We start from the raw sequence: 24,914 nt of genomic DNA, 5'->3' as shown, positions 1-24,914 counted from the left end.
TTATTTTTATTTTCTCTTCTCTTCTTTTCTTGACTATTTCTAGGATACCAATCTCATGTGGGTTACTTTACTTTTTGTGATAGAAGATCAAATTTCCAAATGCCTATCACAGTGCACACCCACTACATCACCAACCCATTCACACCCATGGTGTGATGCATGTATTCCTAGTTTCACTTCAGTTCAAGATCCTACAAAAAATTACATACATATACCTAATTGGAGTTTTATTCGCGGCTTCACCACGCATACCCACGACTTCACTAAAACTCGAATAATTTAAACAGAATGATTCAAATATGAAAAAGAGAAACATACACAGCAGAAATCATAATTTGACTACACTAATTGAAAATTATTCCAAATTGTCCTTACAATTATGGTTTTATTCATTCTTTTTTTCATTTTATTAAATTTTATGACATGACTCAATCCTAATTGTCTGATGCCATTCTCTATATTATTATTATTATTGAATGCTTTCTATTACTGATTTAGTCAAATTTTAATTAGGGGTAGCTACTAGCCCCACGCAAATGGGCCAACAAATATACTTCACTGTTTCTCTTTTTTCATTTTAAGTGAGGCAGTTGCTTTCTGCACTTCTTCCAGAATTTTTTTTACCTTCTGGATGGATCATTTCAGAAGCCAAAAAATGGAGTGCATTTCGGAATGTAAAATTACATTCAACATTGAATATTTCGAAAGACAAAAATGGATTGCTGGAAGCAATAGCCTTTAAGTTGTTGATTCAAAGAATTTGATAATGCCATAGCCCAATTACAAGTTTCAAGGGTTGAAAAGAAAAGAAACTCACCAGCCCAATCAATCATTCGAGTGAGTGATTACCAACTCGTTGCAAAAGACCAAGCCCAATTTATGGAAAGAAACCATTTTGGTAATGACTGAGATTAATCTCTTGGTGACTTCACTATTTTAATTGAAATCCATCTGAATTTTGGTTTTTAATATTCCTTTTTTTTATATAGAATTTTAGAATTATTTTTTTTTATGAAATGAGACTAAATTTATATGAAGACAATAACTAATTTTAATATTATTTCTAGTTTCACTCAGCACTCTAGCAAAGACCCTTCCATCATGATTCATGGGTAGGCCTAAGAACTTGTTTCACATATCAGACATGTTTAGGCCTAATTTCTATTCCTTCAAGAATGAAACCACACTTCCAGATATGACTTGTTGTCTCCATGACTTTCATTTGCACCTGTTTTTCTTCTTGGCCAGAATTGAAGAACTCTCCCATCTCAATCTCCAACCACCCATCACTTCTCACTTTAGGAAATTGTAATTCTTGTAAGCGATGATTGCCTTTTAAGTTGGGATCCAAACAAACATATTTAGTATTGCTATTGCCTCCTAAAACACCTACTGATAACACTGTAGGATGGTAGTGAAATCCACTGGCATTGATCATCTTGAACACAAGAAAAGTTGCATAATGAGTATTTGAGGACAAGGTAAGAGTATTTATGCTCCCACTAATGTCAAACCAGCACACAGCCTGAAGCATAGCAACTTCTTGGAACCTGGCAACATATGAATCAATCAATGTTCAAATTGTGATCGTCTACAATTACAAGTACAATCACATACAGTTATATTTTGTCGTTGCAGTTAAAATTAAGGTTGCAAAATTAGTACTTTTTTTTAAACCTTTAGGATTAATCAACTTTTTTTTTTTAATTCATAAGAGTAAAGACAATGTAGGGGGTTTAAAATAACTCACGTATCCATCATTCTCAATCAACTAAACTAGACTCCCTTAACTTGGGATCAATCAACTAACCTGGACTCTGGCAGGCTTGTCCACTCCCAATGTTGAACAGTATCACCCCATATAATGGTCAGATTTCTAGCGGAAAGCATGCAACACTTCTTTCCGGTCCTTTTGTCCAATTGAACACTCTGCATTAATATCAGTAACACAGCACAATTCATTTACTCTGAACCAATAATGCTTGAATTTTTTTTTATACAAACCACCACCACAACATAATTATTATATAGTCCTAGACTATTACAGTTTCCGTCAATTCTCACAATACATTGAGCATGTTTTGTTTTTAGTTGCAAAATTACGTTTGAAATTTTGTCAACGGATTAAGACTCTTAATTTTGTGTCTATTTTATTTTTCTCCATTAAATTTGTATTGAAACACGCATCACAACATTTTTAACTATAAACCAAATATGTACATAATCTAATCTTTTATGTAAATTAACAAAAAAAATTGATTATATGTCATGTAGCTACTAATCAACACCGTAACAACTAAAAGAAATCCAGTTACATGTCATATGGTGATTGATGGAGACCATAAACACGTAATGGTATATATAATAATTTCTCAAATGCTAGGAGAAATAAATGGCACTTACTTTTCTACCCTGGTGGATGATGGTGGGATGGTCTGAGAGAGTGAAATAGAGATCCTTCTTAGAGGTAGAGGAAATAGGAATGATAGAGGTGAAATCGGAAAGGAGAAAACAATCCCACACAGTGTCTGATTCAGCTGCAGAACGAAAGGCTTTGGAAACTAAGGAGAGCCTGCATACATCCACAGGAGTGGTGTATGACAGTATTTTTGCAATGCATCCTTCTGGCAAATCTTGCAACTCCATCAATGTCAACTATGATGCTGAAGCTAAGCTATCTTCTACCTTATATTAAATAATTGTTTCACTTCTTGCTAATTTATATATATACATTAAATTGCTTGGACGCATAGGATGTTGTACAATTTGGATAATTATATGATATAATGTAATAATATAATATACCTTTATCCATAAGTTTGCAAGTTAGGCCGGTAGCCCCCAGATACATCAATTAAGGTTTTGAAGTGACACGTGAATCTCATGACACGAACTATTTTAGTACGTAACAATGAGGATTGGTCCAAATGAGACCTCCCTTTATTTTTATTTTAATTTGGTTGAAATTAAAGATGAGTCCTCCATTGAGTACACGTACCATTACACAATTCCAATCGTTCTGCGAAGTAAATGCGATCTTAATTGAGAGAAAGATTACTCAAGAATATGGAGGGGAAGGCATATATCTAATTTCTAATTTAAACAATATCTCTTTTGTGATTTGTTAGAATAGTTATTTTAATTTTGAGTTTAGTACATGTAATCAATTTAAATTATTTTAAGATGATTATTTTAAAAGTTAACAAATTTATATATATATATATATACTAAATTTATAATTAAATGATTATGTAAGATATTTTAATTTTTCAGTATTTAATCCATTTTCTCTTCAATTTTTACCTGTTATATTTTTTAAGGGCTATTTTTGTTTTGTTTTTTGTAATCTATGGGAGGTTTATAAGTCAAACCTAAAGTACAAAACTATGTATGAACCTATCCAACAACCAGCTGTAATCAGTGGGCACCTAACCTAACTTATGGTTAATGCATGAACCTATCCAACAACCCAATCGGCAACCATATTCACTTTCAATTAAAATCCTTGGACGGTTTGAGGGCCAATTTTTTATAGTAAGAATAGTCCTAAACACGATTTTCTCTAAACTAAATTTTCAGTTAAGAAATACCAACACTTATTAAATAAAAAGTTAAATACATAAACACATAAAATTATTGTTCTGAGTATTAAATCTCACCATAAATTGCAATTTAGTCTAAAGTATAAAATACAAGAATAAGATAATCTCAAATTTACTGAAGGGTGTGTTTGGTAGAAAGAAATTTTTTTTTGTCTGAACATCATGATTCTTGATAAATATGGATTTCGAAAATTATGACTCTTAAAATTGATTAAAATTTATTTGATTGATCATAAATATTTTTGGAATTGTACAAAACACAAATACAATATTCTGCCAAAAAAGAAATTATCAGGAATGTTTATGTAGGTTTTTCTGGAAATAAAACATTTTCCTGTTTGGTTTTAATAGAATATTTTCAAATATATAATTTTATTTCAAAAATATATTCTCGTAGAAATATAACTTCATTAGATATGTTTCTGTAAAATTGTATTATTTAAATTTACTTAGTTAATTTTGCTTATGGAGTATTTAATTAGCTAGCTCCCGAGGGAGTACATGTTTTGTATTTTTTATTAGTTTGGTCTAATAGATCGAACTTCAATTCCATCTTCTAAGATAGTCTTCTTTCTCTTTTTATTCCACGTTTATGTTATTATAAACTCTTAGCGTATATTCATTTATGTCTATCAAAAGCTATTATCATTGCTTTGTACACACAGACACCCATTTTCTTGTAATTTTTAGATTTGATCAAATAGAAAATAAGTGTTCGAGTGTACAATATAGAGGCAATAATTTTATCAAAGATAAATGAATATAATTGAAAGATTTATAATAACAAAAATATGGGGGGAAATAAAGGCAAGCTACGTTAAAAGAAAAACTTGAATTTCTATTAAATTAAAAGAAAATAAAAATGAAAACTACATAGTAATCAAATTCTGATATTTGAATGATATTCAAGGTGGGTTTTGCCTGGGGTCTTTGGGGGATTCCATTTTCTTGGGATCCCTTCCCAGTACTATTCCTATCCTTAATTTTTTTTTAAAAATTCTGATATTCGACCCATATAAATAATATGAAGGTACACAAGAACCATTTCTCTTTTATTTTTCATGCATGATATCTTTCTTACCCATCTTTAACAACCATTAATGCTGTTAAGCAAACAGTGCTATGACTAAAATAATTGGAAGCATAAATCATGGTGAAAATATATAGTAGCAAACAATATCAAAATTAGACTAGTCTAATTCTTGGTACGATTGATCTAGAAAATCTTATGGAAAATTTCAAAAGTTATATATTTAGGCTGTCAACATTCTACATCCATCGTTAAATAATTAATCTAGAAAATACTTTTTACGATGGATTCTTAATACGATAAATCTATAAAATGTTTTTTAGATTGATTTTTCAAAATTGATATAGAATATTCGTCTCAATATTATAAAAGTGTCATTGTATCACATTTTACATCAATTTTCATGATCCAGTGTAAATTGGAGTAAATTATGTAAAAATATTTGTATACTAGTGTGTTCATTTTTCTATTTTTGTTTAATTGTTTTGTTGATATTTAATACAATCAACTAATAATATTTATTAATAATTTAAAATAATAATAAATTGATGTAAGAAACCATTGTAACCATTAATAACTAGAAATTAAAGATTATTTAGAATAAAGTTTAAAAAGTACAGCAGGATAAAGCTAAAATTTAAGAATATATATTTTGAAAAGGTATAAAATTCAAGAAAACTCCATCCACTTTTCTCATAAATAAACCATATTTGAGCAAATGCCCCTTTTACCAAGTTAATCCATTGATACTTGAGTAGTTATATATTGACACAATGACAATTACATATCAGAAATACTTAATTGACACCCCTTTTTTTATCTCTCTTTCTATAAAATTATATTAATATATTTTTCTCTTTAAGGTATCTAGTAATATACAAGTGTCTATTTCATCTTTGATATTCTCCTATTATTAATAATTTCTTTTTCGTTTTCTTAGTATCTATCCTAAAAAAAATCTATAGAAATTAAAAAATAAACAAATCTTTGTCAAGAAAGGAGAGAGAGAGCGGGAAAGCTTTGACCTTTTGTATATTTTCTTGAAGATAAGATTATTTGGTTGAAGAGAATCTGCATAAGACATTGATAATTGTGAAATTCGAACTAATTTGATAATCAATTTTGGTTAATAATGATTAATGAGTGTAATTTCTTCATTTTATTATTATTTTTAATGAAATAGTAAAGAAATTAACATTTTTATAATTTTTTATTAGCAGAAGTCAAGAGAAGAAGAATTTAAATGCTTTGAAGGGAAATTGATGAAAAAAATGAAAGAAAAAGTCTTGAAGAAAAAAACTGGAAGAAAGGACAACTCACTTAGAGTGCAATCCAGGCTTAGCATGTGCCCGTGCTTAGCAGGCAATCCCAGGCTTAGCGCGCAAAAAGTCCACAACGAAGCCCAAAGACGCACTTAGCGTGATAGCCCGCACTAAGTACGAAGTCAGCGTTAAGCTACCTAGAGTCTATATAAAGAGGAGGAAGTAGAAGAGAAAGACACTGAGTCTAAAGCCTCAGCCTCTCCCTTAGGAGAAACCATATTTCTTTAGTCATTCCCCCCTTTCTTGCTTCTAGTCATCCAACCCCCTCTTCCATTAGCCCTTAAAGTGTAAAGTCTCTCATGGCTATGAGAGGCTAAACCTCTTTTCTTAGGAACTTAGCAGAGTCAATGTCCTTGTAATGTAACTGTTCTTACTATCTATTAAATGCAATTTCAGTTTCTATTGTCTTTTTTCTGCTCTTCATCTTTATCGTATGGTCTGGTCATCCATGCATTAGTTTTTAAGGGTTATACATTAGGAAATGATAATTTCTAAAGAACTGGTAAAGAGCATCTAAACAATTCATTATTAGGAATAGAATGACTTTGTTTTACCTCTACATACATCTTCATGTTTCATGTGATTTACCATTCAATCTTTGCAAATGGAGATTTGGGAGAGAATAAATAAATTAAGTCCTTCATCGTGAGGGATCAGGATTGAGTGTCTTCGGGTGAAAATTGGAAAAACAATTAATAGAAAAAAATATTAACATTGCATCAATGATTGAGTGTTTTCGGGTAAAAATTTGAGGCATGCTAAGCCCCAACATATTTACATTTTAAAATTATCTTTTACATCAATCTTGTTTATTTTATTACTCTTGTCCTTTTAAATTCAAATTCTTTCTTTCTTTTTATCTTTGTTGTCATTCTTTATTTCTTATTTATAAATTGGGTATTCATCAATTAAGTACAATATGTAGACTCAATACTTAGATCTTTCTTTTTAAACTTTATTACTTAAAATGATTTAATACACTTGTCAATGAGTTACAGTGGCAAGTTACCATTCATGACCATTACATGCCATCACGCTCCTTGAAATCCAACTTAGAAAAATAAAAAATTTATAATACTACATTAACGCCCACCATGTGTATCTGTTGACCGGAATTAATACATTAATTATATTTGAAGTATTAACAAATTTATACCAATTTTATTTTTAACAAAGTGGGTTTATATTTTCAGTATATATAACTTATATAAGATGTACATAATGATAAAAAAATTAACAATCATGCAAAAAATATGTTATTGATATTGTTTTATAAATTAAGTTCATTTATCATACAAAGTTTAATTAAGGTGGTTGGTGCACAATGCAATTCCTGTACGTAATGCCTTTTTTTGTTGGGGTCATGCAGATTCAAATTTGTGGAAATATTGACAACACATTATCGGTATTATTATTATTATTGATGATGACCACGACGATGACGATGAATGAAACTCATAAATTTTATAAAGTAGTATATGACATTTATTTTTTCATTTAACAAGTACCTCACTTAAATTTCGGTTTACTTTTTAAAAATATTTTCATTTAAAAAAGTGTACGTGTTGAAGAAACATCTTAAGCTTAGCTTTATATTATCAAATTATACATATTCTTGAGCATATGAATTAATCCAAACAACAAAACATGAATTTTAGTTTTATGATTGCTCTAATAATCAATGAATTTAAACAAAATACATGAAAAATACAGCAATGACTTTAAAGTATAACCACACGCCATGCTTCAGCTGTGCCCCATTACCCGTTCAAGACAAGGCAAAAAAAAACAACAACAGTTAAATGGTTAAAACCAAAAATTGTCGGTAAGATCGCCACCCTGTCTTCTAATTCTGTGGGCTACCTTAGATTACTGAAGTCCAGAATATTCATTTTCTTAATTCAATCGGAATCATAGGATCAGCATTGTATTTTAAGGTGGGTCCCATCCCATCTTTTCATCAACAAGGGATAAGACCAAAGAAAGAAAAGAAAAAACTCATCCCCACTATCAACCACTATATAAAAATATAACATACCTGTGTGAAGATGACAAAGTAGCTGAGTTGGTTATTTATCCATTTAGAAAGACATTGTGGTTACCCATAGTCTCATAGTGTCATACTGCAACACAAAACAATGGGTTCCCTTATGGCAGGATGGGACTCTACCCACATAGATCCTCAATCAGGTAAAGTATCAAAAAATATGCTTTGTGCTAAAGACGATCTTTTGTAAGATAGCCAATGTTAAAAGCTAGTATATGTATAATTTCTGATGAGGGTAAGCTTTTTAATTTAAATGTTTCAGCCACACTTAAAAGGAACCGCTCACTCACCAAGGATGAAATTGATGCTTACTGGAAATCAAAGAAGAAGATAGACGAAGAACACCTTAGAGCTATTTCCAACTTGTCAGAGACTATTCAGGTTTCAAATTGAAACCTTTACATTACTTGCCATTAATTGCTCCCTCATCTTTTTTATTTCTTCTCTGAAATAAACAATACATAAACCATCTAATTAATATTCTAAACTACTATATGATACTTTTTATTTTTATCAATGTTAGTTTGCATTATTAGTAGAAAAAATCAAACATGTCACCTTTTTCATATTTTTTTTTCTCTTTCAATCATTCAATTCACCTTATATCTTTATTATTAGAGTTGTACCTTATATCTTTATTATTAGAGTTGTGTCTACACATTTTAAAGTCTCAGGAAAAATTTACATTTAAAGATTAATTTAATATAATTTGTCAAATCTTAATTTTGTTTTATCAATTACAAAATTATTAATCAAAGTTATATATTAAGTAAGCATTTCTAACCTTTTACTTTCAGTATTTAAAACGACAAAAACATTTAATGTATCTTTTAATATGGTTGATATCATTTGAGTAATTTTAATTTTAAAAAATTACTTTTGAAGAATAACATTAATTACAAGTGTTACCAATAACATTTTAAAAACAATGTATGTATTTGGAAAATTATATATATATCTTTTGAAATAATTAATATTTTTAATGAAATATGAATTTCTTTTGTCTATTTTTTGTAATATCTTTATTTTTAAAAATAAATCTAGATATTTAATATTATAATACTTGATAGAACTTAAAATCCTTCAAGATTAATATAATATTTTTTTAATACATCTCCTTCCAAAGTTTTCAATTATTCAATCAATACAATTTTAAAACTATAGTCCTACTAATAAAAATAATAATATATAATATCATATAATAATTCAAATTAATAACAAATAATAGTATATTTTTAAAAAGTGTGAAATTTATTTGGGGCCTTAGATGATTTGTTGACCTAAGGTAACAACCTAACTGGCCTTGTAGTTGCCACGGTCCTGTACTACATGATATATTAATTTTTATAATAAAAAGTCTGTACTAACATAATTTTTATATATTTCACACACTATATGTCTAAAAACTCTTCTTTTTTTGGTTTGTGATTTTTATGATGCACACCGGATAGGCTAGCAAAAGCACAGAACCTGAGAAGAAGTTGCAGAAGTCAATGACCATGCCTGTGACCCGTGCACGGGACTACTTAAATATGGGCATAGACACAAGTTTGGAGCATCTTATTAAGAAAAATGGCTGGTATAAATTTTATTTTACTCTTTCAGTTATTTATAGTTGTACAATTAATTGACTTATTTTATTACACTTTTATTTAGTTAATTATTTCGGATCATATAAATTTAATTATGTTTTGGATATGGTTAATTGGGTGCATGCAGGTGGACCAAGAGTAGCTGGGCATTTCTGAATGAGCCTCCAGTGACTGAAGCTGCGTCCAATAAGTACAAATCGCAGTTTCACGTTACAAGCATGGGATCATCGATCAAAATTTAACCCCCGAGATGGAATTAGTGCTTGATATATATATGAATCTAACTAATTACTATATAAAACTACTCAACCATATATGTACATATATTTTTTCACTAGTACTAGCGTTCGTATCTACATGAATACTATAATATAATATGCGAAGTATTGAACCAATTAATGGTGAGCTTCGTTGGTCTCTCGTCCGTGTTGTAATGATGGATCGGGTACTAGCTAGTTCTGCAGTTCCACTGTGTTGTAATGTCTGGTTTTGTTTGAAGTGCTTATAAGCATGATTAATTTGCTGTGTTCTGCAGTAGATGAATGAATCTGATGTGCTTATTAATTTGCGAGTACTCTTGCTATTCGCCAGCTTCTTTATTACCCTTCTGTAAATAATTTCGAGAAAAATGTAATTTGCACCTTGGTATACTATTAGAAGATTAAAGTACACGCATTAAAATTCAAACTCATCCAAAATAAAAATTAAAAATCGTTAAAAAAATCAAAAATTAAATCATGATACTTTTTAAATTTGTTTGGATATTTTATTTCGGTGTGCAGTTTATATCTTTGAAATCAAACCACAATACTTACACTAATATTTATATTACTTTAATGTTATATATTTTTTTTATATTACTTAAGTTTAACAGTATTTTGTAATGTTATATATAATAATTTATATGCAATGTATATTACTTTTTTTTTCTGATGATTTTTATAAGATATGTTTGGTTTAAAATTAATAAAAATTTGATAGATTTTTATTATAGAAGATTTAATATATTAATAAGTTTGATAGATTGTTATTAGCAATTTTTTAATGTAATTTAATTTAAAAGTTAAAAAGAAAGTATATAAATTTTAATGAAATAATATTCTAGTAGAAACCGCAAAATCGAATCAACCAAACACAAAATAATGGTTTTGTTTGGTTCAAATTTTATTTTAAATGAAAATTAAATAACATATATTTTTTAAGTTTGGTTCGAATAAATTTTTGATGAAAAATCAAACTAAATTGAGTCACAAACACCCCTAAATTAGAACAACTTGATACAAAATATACTAATAATTATAGACAAATGTTAATCATTAACCATTAAGAAAATAAGAAAATGAAGTAATTTTTGTGTGAATAAATAGTACACATATTAATTGGAATTGGTAATGCCATAATTCCAAGCCACTTTTTGGGTACAAAATTTTTAAGAGATCACTTCAATTTACAACATTTTTTTTTTCTGAAAAGGAGAAAAAAGAGGTATAAGAAAAATAGGAGTATCCCAATTAAGTTGACACCCTCCCCTTACTAATCCCACAGCCCATAGATCCCTTATTAATAAAAGAACTTAACTACAATTCCTTCCTTTCCTAAGGAGTTTTTTTGGCTAGGATATTTTTGGGTTGCCTTGTGATTAGGGATGACAAAATGGATTGATTCGATGGTTTTGGCCCATCTTGTCATTGGCCCTCCAAAAATGGGAGGGACGACCTGTTTAAACTTGATGGGTTAGACATCTTGACTTGTCCTGAGTGAAGGTGAACTGACAGAATATTGAACTGGTTCGTCTTTAAAAAACAAAAGACTCTAAATAATTGACAATGTAAAATATTTAAACCACACAAAATACTAATAGTCTTTAATAATAACTAATAATAAGTCTACTAAGTAGTTAAATTACAATGCAAAACTATAAACTCTAAAGTTAGTCCTAAAATCTGAAACAAAACAAAATAATCAAACTAAATGACCCTTCCTATTCTTTTTTATTTTTTTAGTAGTCTTATTTATTAATAGAATTATTTATATATAAAAAATAATATTATGGGTTGGGAGGCCAACCTGCCCCACTTCACCTCTGACCTTACGAGTTAGCAGGTAAGCCGGGATAGGCTATGGTGAATTATGGTGAATTGGTAGGTCAAGATCTTCACCCCATCCTATCAAATTAATAACAGATTATTAGGTCAACTTGCTTGACCTGACCCGTGATTCACTCAAGATGAATTTCTAAATTGACTGGAGTTTTACCTAATCCATTTTGTCCATTTCCCACCAAAAACATTGAATATTATCCATAGCAAAATTCGCAATCCTATCGGCACAATGATTGTCCTCTCTAAATATGTGCGAAAGATGAAAAAGACTAAGCATACAACAGGCCCATCTGTTTCTCAAAACCAGGGGAGCAAAGAATGATTATTTATAGCTTGAACAATTAGAACAATGTCACACTCTAGCCAAAGAGACTGCCAATGTCTACTGCAAGCAACTTCAATGGCAGTAATAGCACCAATCAGCTCCGCTTCAAAAGCTGTCGAAGATCCAAAAAAATGGCAAAGCTTGTTTGATGGTTGGTTTACATGGGATTAATACTATCACCATCATCATAAAGAACTTACATCTATATATTGTACAAAATTATATTTTACTCTACTTAATCAATACCCTGTACTCCTTAGTTGTTTACTTGCATACGTAACCAATACCATTGTCGGCCATTGATAATATTAATTGATGAGTGTTTTAACGCTTGTTTGCCATTATGGCTAGGTAATTTTCTTTTTCTTTTTCCCTCTTCTACATACAAACATCAGAAATCAATTTTGTTATCGATTCATATTCAATTTTTGGGTCGCTAATCAGTAACTTTTTGTTCTATAAATTTATAATTATGGATTTAATTAGAATAGGTTAATACCAACGTAGAGTATAATATATAGATGACTTAGTTTCTTAAGCATGTTAATAAGAATTTAATTTTTTAGTTGTACGTATGAAAAAGACTTTGTTGGAAAAGATAAAATCGATTTTCCTGATTTTTATACCTTAATAGTTAATCTCATGAACATACCTTACTTCCAACCAAAACAAATTAAAATAAATTAATATCCTAAAGAATTTTTATATTTGTTATCTAGTTATATATTTAGAAAGGATTCATCTAAAATTAAAATTAACTATGCATTTTGAAGAATAAAGTGAAAACATCTTCACCTTTTATTATAAGCATTTCTATCAATAAGATACAACATAGTTGATAAACTGATAGGATTTCTTAAATATGTTAACACGGCTGTAAGAATACTTACTTCCAGCCCAAATAAATATTGCAAATAATTTTTTTCAAATTTCAATATTTTTAAAATGAAAGTTTTCATATAATTAAACAAGTAAAAATCAATTGACAGACTCAATTATGTAAGAATTATTTTATATATAATTGAGTATGCACGTATCTCATAAAAAATACAAACAATTTCAATTAGTTATTTCAACAGAAAGAAATTTTCTAAAACAAGAATTAATAAAATCGCACATAAAATCAACAGATACTAATTTACAATAATTTAAAAAGGAATTTTGTATTTTACAAAATTTTAAAATATTGAAATCAAATAAAAATAAAATCTCAAATTTTTTTCATCCGTAGTAAATCATTTTAATTAATTTTTAAAAGTTGTCTTTTTAATCAATTATTTTAACTAATTTTGAAAAAAATGTATATTAAGACTTGTTTCAGACTTAGATATACCTTAAGTCGCCACTGCCAAACTAAGGCCCATTCTAATTTGGTTTAGATGTGCAAATTAAAAACGAACTTGAGATATTGGACTTAGTTTATCTATTGGGGGTAACTATTTAACGCACCCAATTATTTTGTTTTTATGCATCCCAAGTGCATTAGGAATCAGACAATTCATAATAAATTTAGGTTTAATTATCTATTTATATTTTATAGTTTTTAAATTTTTTATTTTTAGTTCCTAAGTGAATTTTTTATTTCCTAATGTTTATATTTTAATTCCCATCAGATCATTGTTGTTAAAATTTTTTAACTAATAGAGTTAAAAAATTTTAACGGTGATAATCTTTTTGAGAATTAAAATATAAATTTTAAGACTAAAAAAAATTTACTTTTTAAACTTCAAAAATTTATTTATTAATTATAAGGACTAAAAGGAATAGGTTTAAAAAATATAGAGACTAAATAGGTAATTAAACTTTTGTTTTTAAACAAAAACTTATCTTATGAATAAATAAATTTTTCAACCGAAAGAAATAAGTAAATTATAACTAAACTTTTAAGAGAAAATAAATAAATTATAAATTAAATTTTTAAAAGAAATATATAAATTAAAATTATTAAAAAAAATTGGTGGATAAATTATAAAAAGTGCGTTGTTTGTCACCACAATCCGGTCAATTTGGTGCCGGAGGAATGAACTCATTTGGGAAAATAAATGTCCAACACCTATCATCCTTGTTGTTAAACAGTTTTTGTGTGGCTGGATATAAGCTAGGGGATCCCACAATTCTGCCCCTTCGGACATTGCTATTCCCTCTTGGGTTAGATGGAGTCCTCCTCCTATTGGAGCTTTGAAGTGCAATATTGATATCGCTTTCCATGTAAATTCTAACACTATGTCTTGGAGCATTTGTTCATGACATGACTCTGGCATCTTCAAAGTTGCGATTTTTTACAAGCCACAGCTTTTCCTATGGCTGAAGGGGAGGCTTTGTAGTTAAGGTTATCAAACTCGAGACTTTACGCAAATTCGTGAGAATTTCATAAACTCGACTCGTGACTCAACTCGTAGACTCGTAAGAGTCTACTTCATATAAAAATAATAACAAAATATCTATAAATATTATACTAATTAAATATTTTAACAATATAATAAAGCAAAATAGTAAATCATAATGTTCAGAATATTTAAATAACTAAGTCTAGTAATAATACATCACTACCGAGTTTACTTAACCAAGTATAGTAACTTGGAGAGGTTATAGTAGTAGTAGTAGATCATTTTCATTGAGAGTTTAATGTTATCGAACAAGAGTTTGATATTATTAAAGGTGAAAATTTTGTATTTGAGAATAATACACTAAATAAAGGTATGATGAATGTTATAAAGACAAAAAACTAAAAAAAATGACTTACATTTTGGTCTAATTTTTTTAACTTGCTAACTCTTTGACTCGGTGGTAAACTCGAGAGTCTACCGAGTTTACTTAAAATTTATAGAGTTTGTCCAAAATCTACTAAAAAAGAGTTTACTCAAGAGTCAACTCGCAAAGAACAAGTAGACTCTTAAACTTATAAGAGTTAATGAGTTAAATCGAGAATTTAATAATTATGTTTGGAGTTGCTGAAAGCTCTAACTTGGTTCTCAAAGCATCACTCTAATGGAGTCATTTTTGAGATGGATAGCAAAGTAGTTGTAGATAAGATCTATAGGTACGGCCAAGATTTTTCAAAGCTTGGCGCTATCATTAGAGAGTGTAAATACATACTCTCCATCAATGCAAACTATTCGATCAAGTTTGTCAAGAGGCAAACAAATGTTGTGCCTCATTCCCTTGCTAGGGTGACAACTGATTATGCTAGCTTCACTACTTGTGAAAGTTCTTGAGTTTGCTTTTGTAAAAAATAAAAGGGTCTAACTTGACACAATATGTGTGTGTGTGTTAAAACCTAAAAGAGCTATATTTTATATAAGAAAAAAAGCGGGAGTGACCGAGTGGGGCGGAAGATGAAAATTTAGGACGAAAAAAAAGATTAGGACAGGAGGAAAAAGAATATAACATTGATGCATATACTAAGAACATTTTGTGTCTTAGGGTTTCAATGAACGTAATTCCGTCTCTGCTTATAATAGGTGGACACTCAATGTTATGAATGTAGGAAATTTAATTAATTAATGTAATATTTAAAATATGAAATTCTTTTACTAATTATAATAACTTACAAACTAAAGAAAAGTTCGACCCAAAAGATTAATTTAAGGGAAAGAACTTTATAAATCAAGTATCACAATAAATTTCCTGTTTTATCTAATGTGAGCGATTAATTCATAATATTACCACCTCCTTTTAAGAGTTGATAGTCATGAATATTTTTACTTTATTTTAATAAATATAGGGGATTTTTTTTTTTCTGTTTCATTTCCATGGCTTCACTATATAGACATTTTGCTAGATTTTTTCTAGCCTAATTATTAGGACTTAAGAGAACAACTAAACTCTACATATTTATCGTAAGCACGTAAATTAATTTGTATAAAATTATTTCAGTTTGATAAAAAGTTTTGAATTTGAATTTTGAGTATTCATCTATATTAAATTTATCACCTATTGTAGTCTTATATGAGTCAAACATAATTCTCTGTGATGTAGGATACATATGCTCTAGAAGAAAAAAAACGATGTCCAACAATCGCCTGTGAATGATTAGAGCTCCACTAATGCTAAAAAAAACACAAGTGTAGCAAAGAGAAAAGTGAATGGTGCCCAACCATCGAGCTTGAGATTCTTCTAAACGATGCCATTAGTAGTAGTGCAGGGAACATATTAATGCGATTAACCATCACTTTCTCCATCTCCAATATGTTTGTAATCAATATCACAATGGAATTCACACTCCTCACATTCATTTACCGCCAAAGGAAACGTGATTGTCAAGACAAAATGCTGACCAAGAAAAAGGCCAAAAGGGTATCACCAAAGCTAACAAGTAACATTTATAATGCTTTAAGTATAAAAGACACTAAATAATTGAATCTATATTACTTCTTTAAGCATAGGGATAACATTTCTTCGGCGGTCTATAGGCTTTAGTCCAATGCTCAATTGTTCTCCATCTAATGAATCGGACCCCATGCGCCAAATTCCTAGTCAAACGCCAAGGAAATTAACGTAAGCAGCTATAGACCACTTTTTTCAGAAACTGCTAAAGCTTAATGATTAAATTTATAATAATAAACTAAATTCCATTAATATCCAATACTAAACAATATGCTCCTTTGTAAAACACATGTTCATAATTGTAATAGGGCATCATTGATATTCGTCGTAGAGTCGTAGCATGTGTATAATAAATTATTGTATTTGAGGCTACCATACCATATGTTGGAAGCTGATGGGAATCTAAAAAGGTTCCACAAACAAAGCCACAAAGTATTGGTCCTCGATTTCAGCTAGCTATTGACACAAACAAAACAAAAGAAAGGTTCTTCGACCGCCCATATCTAACCTCAATAATGACAATGATATCACTGTTGCCTCTTCTGCATTGTGCGCAGGATTGACAATGGCTTTATGAGGGTATTTGCAGTATTTAACTATTTATATTAGGGCTGTTGTTTCCTTCCCTTTTACTGTTGCTTCTTGCACTTTCTATCATCTGAAAAGTCAATTCTAAAATGAAGTTTCCGAAATTCAATGAAAAGTACAGACAGTAATAGTAAAAGTATAAGAAGTTTTAGCTTTACATTAGGGATCTAACATTGAGTAATCTAATCCAATCTAGGTCAATCCGTTCTCAACTTCCTGAAAACAGGTGGGGTTGGATTATACTTATTTTTATACGTTGGATTGGGTTGAAAGACTCAATTTAGCTCGCGAATCAAATTAAGTTAGGTTAACCCATTAAAAAAACAGACTTATTTCTATACATTTAGTGAAAATATTTATACATTATTTTAGAAAAATACATTGATCTTTACAATAAAGTCATACCTCAGTTAGTTGCTAGTTGATAAAAATTAAACTCATTAATTAATAACTTTTTAAGGTTAATTTCTATATGTTGTGAATTAATCATAAATTATGATTAATGTAATTTTTAAAATAATTATTATAAAAATATAAAAAATTTATCGTCCATAATAAATTATAATTGTAATTGAATGATAATATAAAAATTATTTATACATCAACATCAAGTAGATAAATTATTTCCTCTAACCTTTTTTTCCATGAAAAAAATAGCACTTGAAAGTAATCTGAAATCTACTAGTAACTTGAAATAGTTTAATTTCTATGAATCATATCGATGTAAAAAATATTATATTGTTAATAAATTAGAAATTAAAATTCATATGCTAAAATATTTTTTGTCTTAGTAGGTTAATGTTTTTTATTTTTGGTTCCTCAAAGATTATTCTTTTAATTTTAGTATTTGTAAGTTGATGTTTTCTTTTAAATTTTGGTCCTGTAAGTTTTTTTTTATCATTTTTAGTCATTATAAGTTTATATTTTTTTAATTTTAGTCCCTTTAAGATTTTAATTTTTTCATTTATATATAATCTCCATAAATTCACATTTGGGATACCAAAATTAAATAAATGTAAATTACATGAATTAAAAATGAACAGAATATCTTATTGATCAAAATTGTAAAAGAACCAACTTATAATGATTAAAATTAAAAAAATGAAATTTATAAGAACCAAAAATAAAAAAAATGTCAACTTATAAGAAATAAAGACATATTTAAACCAACTTCATAATACCTATGTAATAGTCTAATAGGTATAAAGACTATATACCTTCGCCATAAAAACAGTTAATAAAAACATTTGATAAGTAATAATAACATAGTATCGTGAATTTCATATGCAAATTTTTGTTTTTTAAATCATTTGGTTGTATATAGAAAGAGTAGTATGAAAAAGAGGATATTTATAATTTTATCTGATCTATTTGGAATCTAATTTAATTTTAGTGTCACAAATTTTTTGTTTTTTTTTCATACTAAAAAACTTTTAACAATTTTTATTTTAATCAGAAGAAAACATAACATATGAAAAAAAAGAAACTTTTGGATTGTTGAATAACAAAATGATATAAAAAATAACATGACTTTTAAGATATTAATTATATGCATAAACAAATTTATCATACATATATATTAGTTGTAATTGAATAAAAATGTAAAAATAAATAAATTAGAAAGTGAATCTCTCACTTTTTCGTCGAGATTCTGAATTTTTTTTCGGTTTTTCATTGTACGTTCATTCCACTCTTTCAATCAGAAATTAAGCTCATTAAACAATAACTTTTTTTCCATGAAAATAAAACATCAATAATTTATGATATCCTCAACACATGAAATCAACGTGAAATTTATTTATTAAAAACATTCTTTTATTGTAAATTTTAATTTATCTAATACTTTAGGCAGCCAAAATAACAGTGGAAATGATAAGGCAAAAACGGTGGTGAGACGCACACGCGGGAGATCAAAATTAAATGTACGTAGATACATAGAAACTCATGTAACACGTGATAGTGTGATTAGATTTTTGTTTTATCATCCTAACATTGTTATGACTAATCTTGAACCTGACCACTTCTAATAGAATATCTCTTCACAATGGTCATTTTTATTTATAAGATTCAAAAAAGGAAGGAAATTGAAGTTTGGACTATTAGGAGCAATTAGTTGTTATCATTGGTATCTATGAAACACGGACACGACACGAACACCGGACACGACATGACACGGATACGTAAACATTTGTAATATCCAAAATATAGAATATAGTACAGGTATTTTGTGCGTGTCGGACATCTGACACGATAAGGAGTTGGAGTGTCTGTGCTGACATGAACGTGTGTCAAACACTTGATACAACAAGAGATTGAAGTGTCCGTGTTTCATAGGTTGATATTGGTGTGATTAGATTACATAATAAGGACAATGACTAAATTAAAACAAAGCGACACAGAAAGGTGAACACTGCAATATCCGGGGTGATGCTACGGCGCCATCGTGCGGTTACTGTAGCATTGCTTATTATAATGTAATTAATATATAAGAATCCAGAAAGGCTGAGAAAGAAAGAATCAATCACAAAACCACATTCACATAGCAATAGCATCAACACACACATTATTAGAGAGAAGAAGAAAAACCAAAGAGTGAGTGAGAAGAAGAAAAATGGGAGCAGAGCCCTTGTCTAAGAACAAGGTTGCACTTGCACAAGCTCCCTTCGTTCTGGGGCTCCAACCTTCAGCACTTGTTGACCACGTGGCACGTGTGGATTGGTCCTTGCTCGATCAAATCCTCGGTGAACATGGTGGCTCCATACCTGTACTCACCCCCACATCACTACTTTTCTTCCTTTTTACTAATTTCTACCCTCCATTGTTTTTATTTTTATTATTACTAGGTGGGTTCTTCTAATTCTTATCTTGTCTTTTCTTTTCTTTTTCTTTTTTTCGTTTTTTTCCTTCCTTTTTTGGTATGGATGCATTTTTCTCTAAGCATCGCCATCACGTTCAATTAAATTTTTTTTCTAGACCACCCACTAGAGGTAATAGTGTCACGTTCAATTATTTAGTATATGAGGAAACAATATTAGTATGACATGTTTGAATTAGTTAATTGGGTTTCATGGTCGTAGGTTGAGCTTGGAGAGCTTGAATACATACTGAGGGAGGTGAAGATTCATGTTGTCTCATGCCATGACAATGACAATGACAATGATGATGATTATCCTTCTTCTCACATTAAGACCTTGGCTGGAGGAAGTGTTGCAAACACGATTCGAGGACTGAGTAATGGGTTTGGAATTTCTAGTGGAATCATTGGGGCGTGTGGGGATGATGAGAAAGGTAAGTTGTTTGACCATAACATGAGCTCCAATGGAGTTGACCTCTCTAGACTCAGAAAGAAGAAAGGACACACAGCACAGGTTTGCTCAATGTCACAAAAATTACGATAAAATTTAGACGCAATTTCTTAACTGTTTTTGGTGTTGCTAAATGCTAGGTTGTTTTCCAATCAGAATTGAAGTTTTATCTCGGTAATTTATATTAATGTTTAATGTAAATCTTTGTTGTGCAAATTAGAGAAATGAAATTTCAAGTTCTAATTGGTGATTAGTACTAAAAGTAGCTATAAGGAAGGTATTTAAGTTTGGTCCTAAAATTCATTTCATTAATAAATGTTTTGCACAAAAGTGGAAATGTAACAACTTAAATGTTTGTCACAGTGTGTTTGTTTGGTTGATGACTTGGGAAACCGTACCATGCGACCCTGTCTCTCTAATGCTGTGAAAGTTCAGGTACATGACTATGTTTTGGGTGGAACATAAATAGGGACAGTTAAATATTAAGTGAGTTTGTGACAATTACTCTGTTTTTTGCAGGCAGAGGAATTGACCAAAGAGGATTTTAAAGGCTCCAAGGTTATTTTGGTTTTTATTTTTTTCCTGTTACTCCCTTATGTTTCATTTGTTCTTGTAATGTTCATCTAATGCTTTCTGTCATGATATGGATTATATTCATTGGTTTCTAGGACTGAATTAATTGTTCATGTATATTCCACCAAAACGGATCATAGGACAAGGGTGAATTTGCCTTGTATTCGGTAGTCGTTACTATACCAGCATGCTAACGTAGTTTAAGGATATGTTAACATTTCAGTGGTTGGTGTTAAGATATGCAATACTTAATTTGGAAGTTATTAAAGCAGCCATTCTTTTAGCAAAACAGGAAGGTCTTCTTGTTTCCTTGGACTTGGCCAGCTTTGAGGTATTCTACACAACTTGACATTCAGCTTTAAGAACTATGATCTGAATCAACTCGCCTCCGTTACGAACTATGATATCATATTTTGTGTTTGTGCTAGCAAGTTTTTTGTATATTCAGTATCGATATTGTGGGAAATTTTCTTCTTCTACACAGCAGTTGATATTTGGATAATTGCATCAGTTATGTAAATTATGTACTAGTCTGATATGGTTCTTCTTATTTTGGCAAGATGGTTAGGAATTTCAAACAACCACTTCTGAAGCTACTGGAGTCTGGGAATATAGACCTTTGCTTTGCCAATGAGGATGAGGCAACAGAGCTTCTACGGTAATTGTCTTTTTTACTTAACCCTGCTTGGTACCAAAGCATGAATTATTCCAAGTTATTCATCATTGTCTCAGTTTCACTTAATAACTAATCTGTTGATTGTTTTTTATACATAATGTCATTTTACAATGGATTTAGGGGCGAACAAAATGCTGATCCAGTAACTGCTGTAGAATTTCTTGCCAAATACTGCCAATGGGCCGTAGTAACACTGGGTCCTAATGGATGCATTGCTAAACATGGAAACGAGGTGTGTAAATTATCTGTGAGAATTATATTTCACACCCAATTTCCATTCTTTTTAATATGTTGTACAGTTATTCTTATGTGTCTATTAGCCAAGTAGTACCGTTGGAAATTCTGAACCCTTTTGTTAACATTCCAGATGGAAACCATAATTAACTAGATCAAACAATAGATTTAATTTACCTAGTAGGAACTTGTTATGATGTTTTTTCCTTCCAATATGAGACTGAATATTAGACTAGTGAAGCTTTCCTGTTGGTATGATATTCTCAAAATCTGCTTTAGTAACAATAGTATATAACCATGGACCAAGTCTAGTTCAGAAAATTGTTTGACATTATCTGTTGATGTGATGGTTGTGATCCAAAATCACTAGGGAAAAAATCTAGAAAGTAATTTAGTTGTGAAGCTTCTTCTTGTTGGTATAATAAACTCAAAATCTGCTTTAGTAACAATAGTATATATAACCATGGAAAAAGTCTAGTGCCGAAAGTTGTTTGACAATATCAGTTTTATGTGATGATTGGGATCCAAAATCACTAAGGAAGAAATTAAAAAGTAATTTAGTTTTACATTCATGATACTTAGCAAGCAAGCATGTGAATAGTGTTGTACCCTCTTAACTAAAAAAAAAAAAAAGAAGAAGAAAAAAGCAAGTGAATAGTGTTCTAGGATAAGTGCTAGAATGATCAAGAGCATGCTTGAAAACAAGGTGAAAAATTACTTTTGAGACAAAAGTACTTTTTTTTCAACTGCAAACCAAATATGTACTAACTCTAGTCATTATTATGAATTATGTTTGAAACGTGTCAGATTGCACGTGTCCCGGCAATTGGAGAAGCAAAGGCAACTGATGCAACAGGGGCAGGGGATCTTTTTGCAAGTGGATTTTTGTATGGAGTGATCAAAGGTCTGTCACTTGAAGAGTGCTGCAAAGTGGGCGCATGCAGTGGTGGGTCTGTTGTTCGCTCTCTTGGCGGCGAAGTCACTTTGAAGAATTGCCACTGGATGTACAAACAAATGCAAATAAAGGATCTTCCCACGCCTGAGATATCCAAATAACTAATGAATAGTCTCAATGAAAGAAAGAAAGTTGCTTGCTTCAATGTTTCTTTTGTCTTTCTTTCTTTACATTTCATCTTTTGCCACTAAATGGCAGCTATTGTTCCAGTTGTGTACTGGTTTGATTAATGAATGCAAGCAAGCCTTAACAAATTCCACGGAAGAAACACACAAGTATACTTGAGCCTCGAATATATCTAAGCTTGATGCAAGTAGGATTTGTCATTCCTAGCTTAATTTTAAAACATAACAAACTCAATGGTTACTTTGATTTTCTTGGGTCCCTTCCGGATGGTTACTAGTTTTCAATTTTCTGTTTTAAAATGTAATTTTATAACAAAAACGTGGTCTGATAAAATAAAATTGGTTTTAATTTTATAAAATTAGTTAAATTACAAAGGGATTTTTGTGGGGTGGGGAGGAAGGGAAGAATAAAATTGCATGGGTAAAATGAGAGGTTGCTTCTAAGCCAAAGGAGCTAGGTGGGTTGGGTATAAAAAATATTGTTATTTCAACATTACCTTAGTTGCAAATGGAGGGAGGTGTAGGCTCATGGTGGACCGTGGCTCTTTATGGGGGCTTGTTCTTAAATCTAAATATGGGGATGTGCTTGATTCTCCAAATGTGAGGCAATCTCAGATGGAATCCATTTGGTGGCGGGATATTATGGATGTATGTGGGGACAGGAGGGAACGATCATGGTTTAATGATAATATCACTTGGAAGGTGGGTGACGGGAGGAGGTTATGTTTTTTGCATCATTTGTGAGTTGGAAATGAGCCATTGGGAAAAAAGTATAAAAGATTGTACTTGAATTCTACACAACAAGGTGACTTGGTGGGAGAGGTGGGGTGTTGGCTGAATGGTGTTTGGAGTGGTGTCTAGCATGGTTCTCTTGGGAGTTACCAATAGTGGAGGCTTTTATGAGGGACAATGAGGGTGGCAACTTTATGCATAATGAGGCCGATAAAGTGTTGTGGAAAAGAGATTCAATAGGGGATTTCTCTGTCAAATTGGCATATGATTTTGTGTCATTTGATCTTTCTCTTGTTGAAAAAATGTTGGTGTGTTCATTTGGAGATTGTCACTTGATAGATTGCCAACATGTGATAACCTGCAGCAGTGTAGATTCGCATCGTTAGTCTGGAGCCAATGCTATTCGTGGCTTGGTATTGAGACTGCACAGCACAAGGAACCACAAAAACATTTTTTTCAGCATGATTGTAGCTGTTTGGGAAGGAAGGAAAACAAGGAGTGGAAATCAGATTGGTGTGCGGTTGTCTAGACATTGTGGAACATCAGAAACAGGATCATCTTTGATGGGAAAACCTGGGATTTGGATTATGCTTTGGAGATGATCAAATACAAATCTTGGGCATGGCTGGAAGCAAAGGTGGAAGCATTTCATTTCTCTTTTTCTGAATGGTATTCAAACCCCAGGGTGTGTCTTCAAACTTCACGGATTTAATACACTCTTGTAACAATCTACTGGTTTATCAAAGGGACAGTGTTGATTTTGTTCTAGGAGGTAATTATGAAAAGGATAAATGTGTCCCGTAGCTATGACTCGGGTGATAATCTATTTTCCGTAATTTGTCATGTTTTGGATCCTGTAACTATCATTGGTATTGCTGGTACCGTGTTAATAATAATGTTTTGCTTATCCACAAAAAAATATTTTTTTAAAATTTATTGTTTTGATTTAATTTAGTCTTTTATTTTATTTTTTGATTCAATTTGTTTTTCTAATTTCTAAAAAGAGTTCAATTTAATCAGTCATTTTATTCCATCAAAATTGTTAATGGTGAAATTCATGTAACAAATAACATATCCTTTCCTTAAGTAGACATGTGAATACAAACTTAATGGAGATTAGATGCAAATGGATGATGAGAATCAAATTGAATCCAAAAAAAAATTAAAGATTAAATCAAACCAAAATAATGAATTAGAAAAAATAATTAATTTAACCAAAGAATTATCAACGAGAAACATACATTTGGTTCTTCCAACAAGCCATGTCCACACTATTCATAAGTAAAAAAAAATGTATAGAAAGATGTTGCTAGAAAATTGATTTAGAATTATTCATCGATTAATGTTGATATGGCTTGAATTAAAGAATTTGTCAACAAA

The 24,914-nt window shown here is 30.3% G+C and overlaps 3 protein-coding genes across 4 annotated transcripts; 2 read left to right on the top strand and 1 right to left on the bottom strand.

Moving 5' to 3' along the window:
• Positions 1-719: 719 nt before the first annotated feature.
• LOC114383694 (F-box protein PP2-B10-like) lies at positions 720-2,713 on the bottom strand. Its single transcript, XM_028343418.1, has 3 exons — positions 2,404-2,713; positions 1,811-1,929; positions 720-1,550 (listed from the first exon to the last, which is right to left on the bottom strand). The coding sequence occupies exons 1-3, from the start codon at positions 2,644-2,646 to the stop codon at positions 1,139-1,141; spliced, it is 774 nt and encodes a 257-aa protein (XP_028199219.1). The 5' UTR covers positions 2,647-2,713; the 3' UTR covers positions 720-1,138.
• A 5,271-nt stretch (positions 2,714-7,984) lies between these two features.
• Positions 7,985-10,167, top strand: LOC114383655. The gene is made up of 4 exons (XM_028343376.1): positions 7,985-8,144; positions 8,264-8,382; positions 9,453-9,580; positions 9,721-10,167. The coding sequence occupies exons 1-4, from the start codon at positions 8,093-8,095 to the stop codon at positions 9,833-9,835; spliced, it is 414 nt and encodes a 137-aa protein (XP_028199177.1). The 5' UTR covers positions 7,985-8,092; the 3' UTR covers positions 9,836-10,167.
• Positions 10,168-19,420: 9,253 nt separating this feature from the next.
• LOC114384214 (uncharacterized sugar kinase slr0537-like) lies at positions 19,421-22,970 on the top strand. 2 transcript variants are annotated; one of them, XM_028343872.1, is made up of 9 exons: positions 19,421-19,777; positions 19,908-19,921; positions 20,012-20,302; positions 20,603-20,674; positions 20,759-20,797; positions 21,036-21,143; positions 21,373-21,470; positions 21,609-21,720; positions 22,530-22,970. In XM_028343872.1, exons 1-9 carry the CDS (start codon positions 19,546-19,548, stop codon positions 22,776-22,778), a joined length of 1,215 nt encoding a protein of 404 aa, XP_028199673.1. In that variant the 5' UTR covers positions 19,421-19,545; the 3' UTR covers positions 22,779-22,970. The 2 variants fall into 2 exon arrangements, with proteins under 2 accessions (XP_028199673.1, XP_028199674.1); XM_028343873.1 differs by lacking the exon at positions 19,908-19,921 and having other exon boundaries at positions 19,425-19,698.
• The last annotated feature ends 1,944 nt before the right edge of the window (positions 22,971-24,914 follow it).

This window comes from Glycine soja, chromosome 14 (assembly GCF_004193775.1).
Source record: "Glycine soja cultivar W05 chromosome 14, ASM419377v2, whole genome shotgun sequence".
Lineage (NCBI taxonomy): Eukaryota > Viridiplantae > Streptophyta > Magnoliopsida > Fabales > Fabaceae > Glycine > Glycine soja.
Note: the sequence above shows the minus strand (reverse complement) of the source record. Positions and strands in the feature narration are given on the sequence as shown.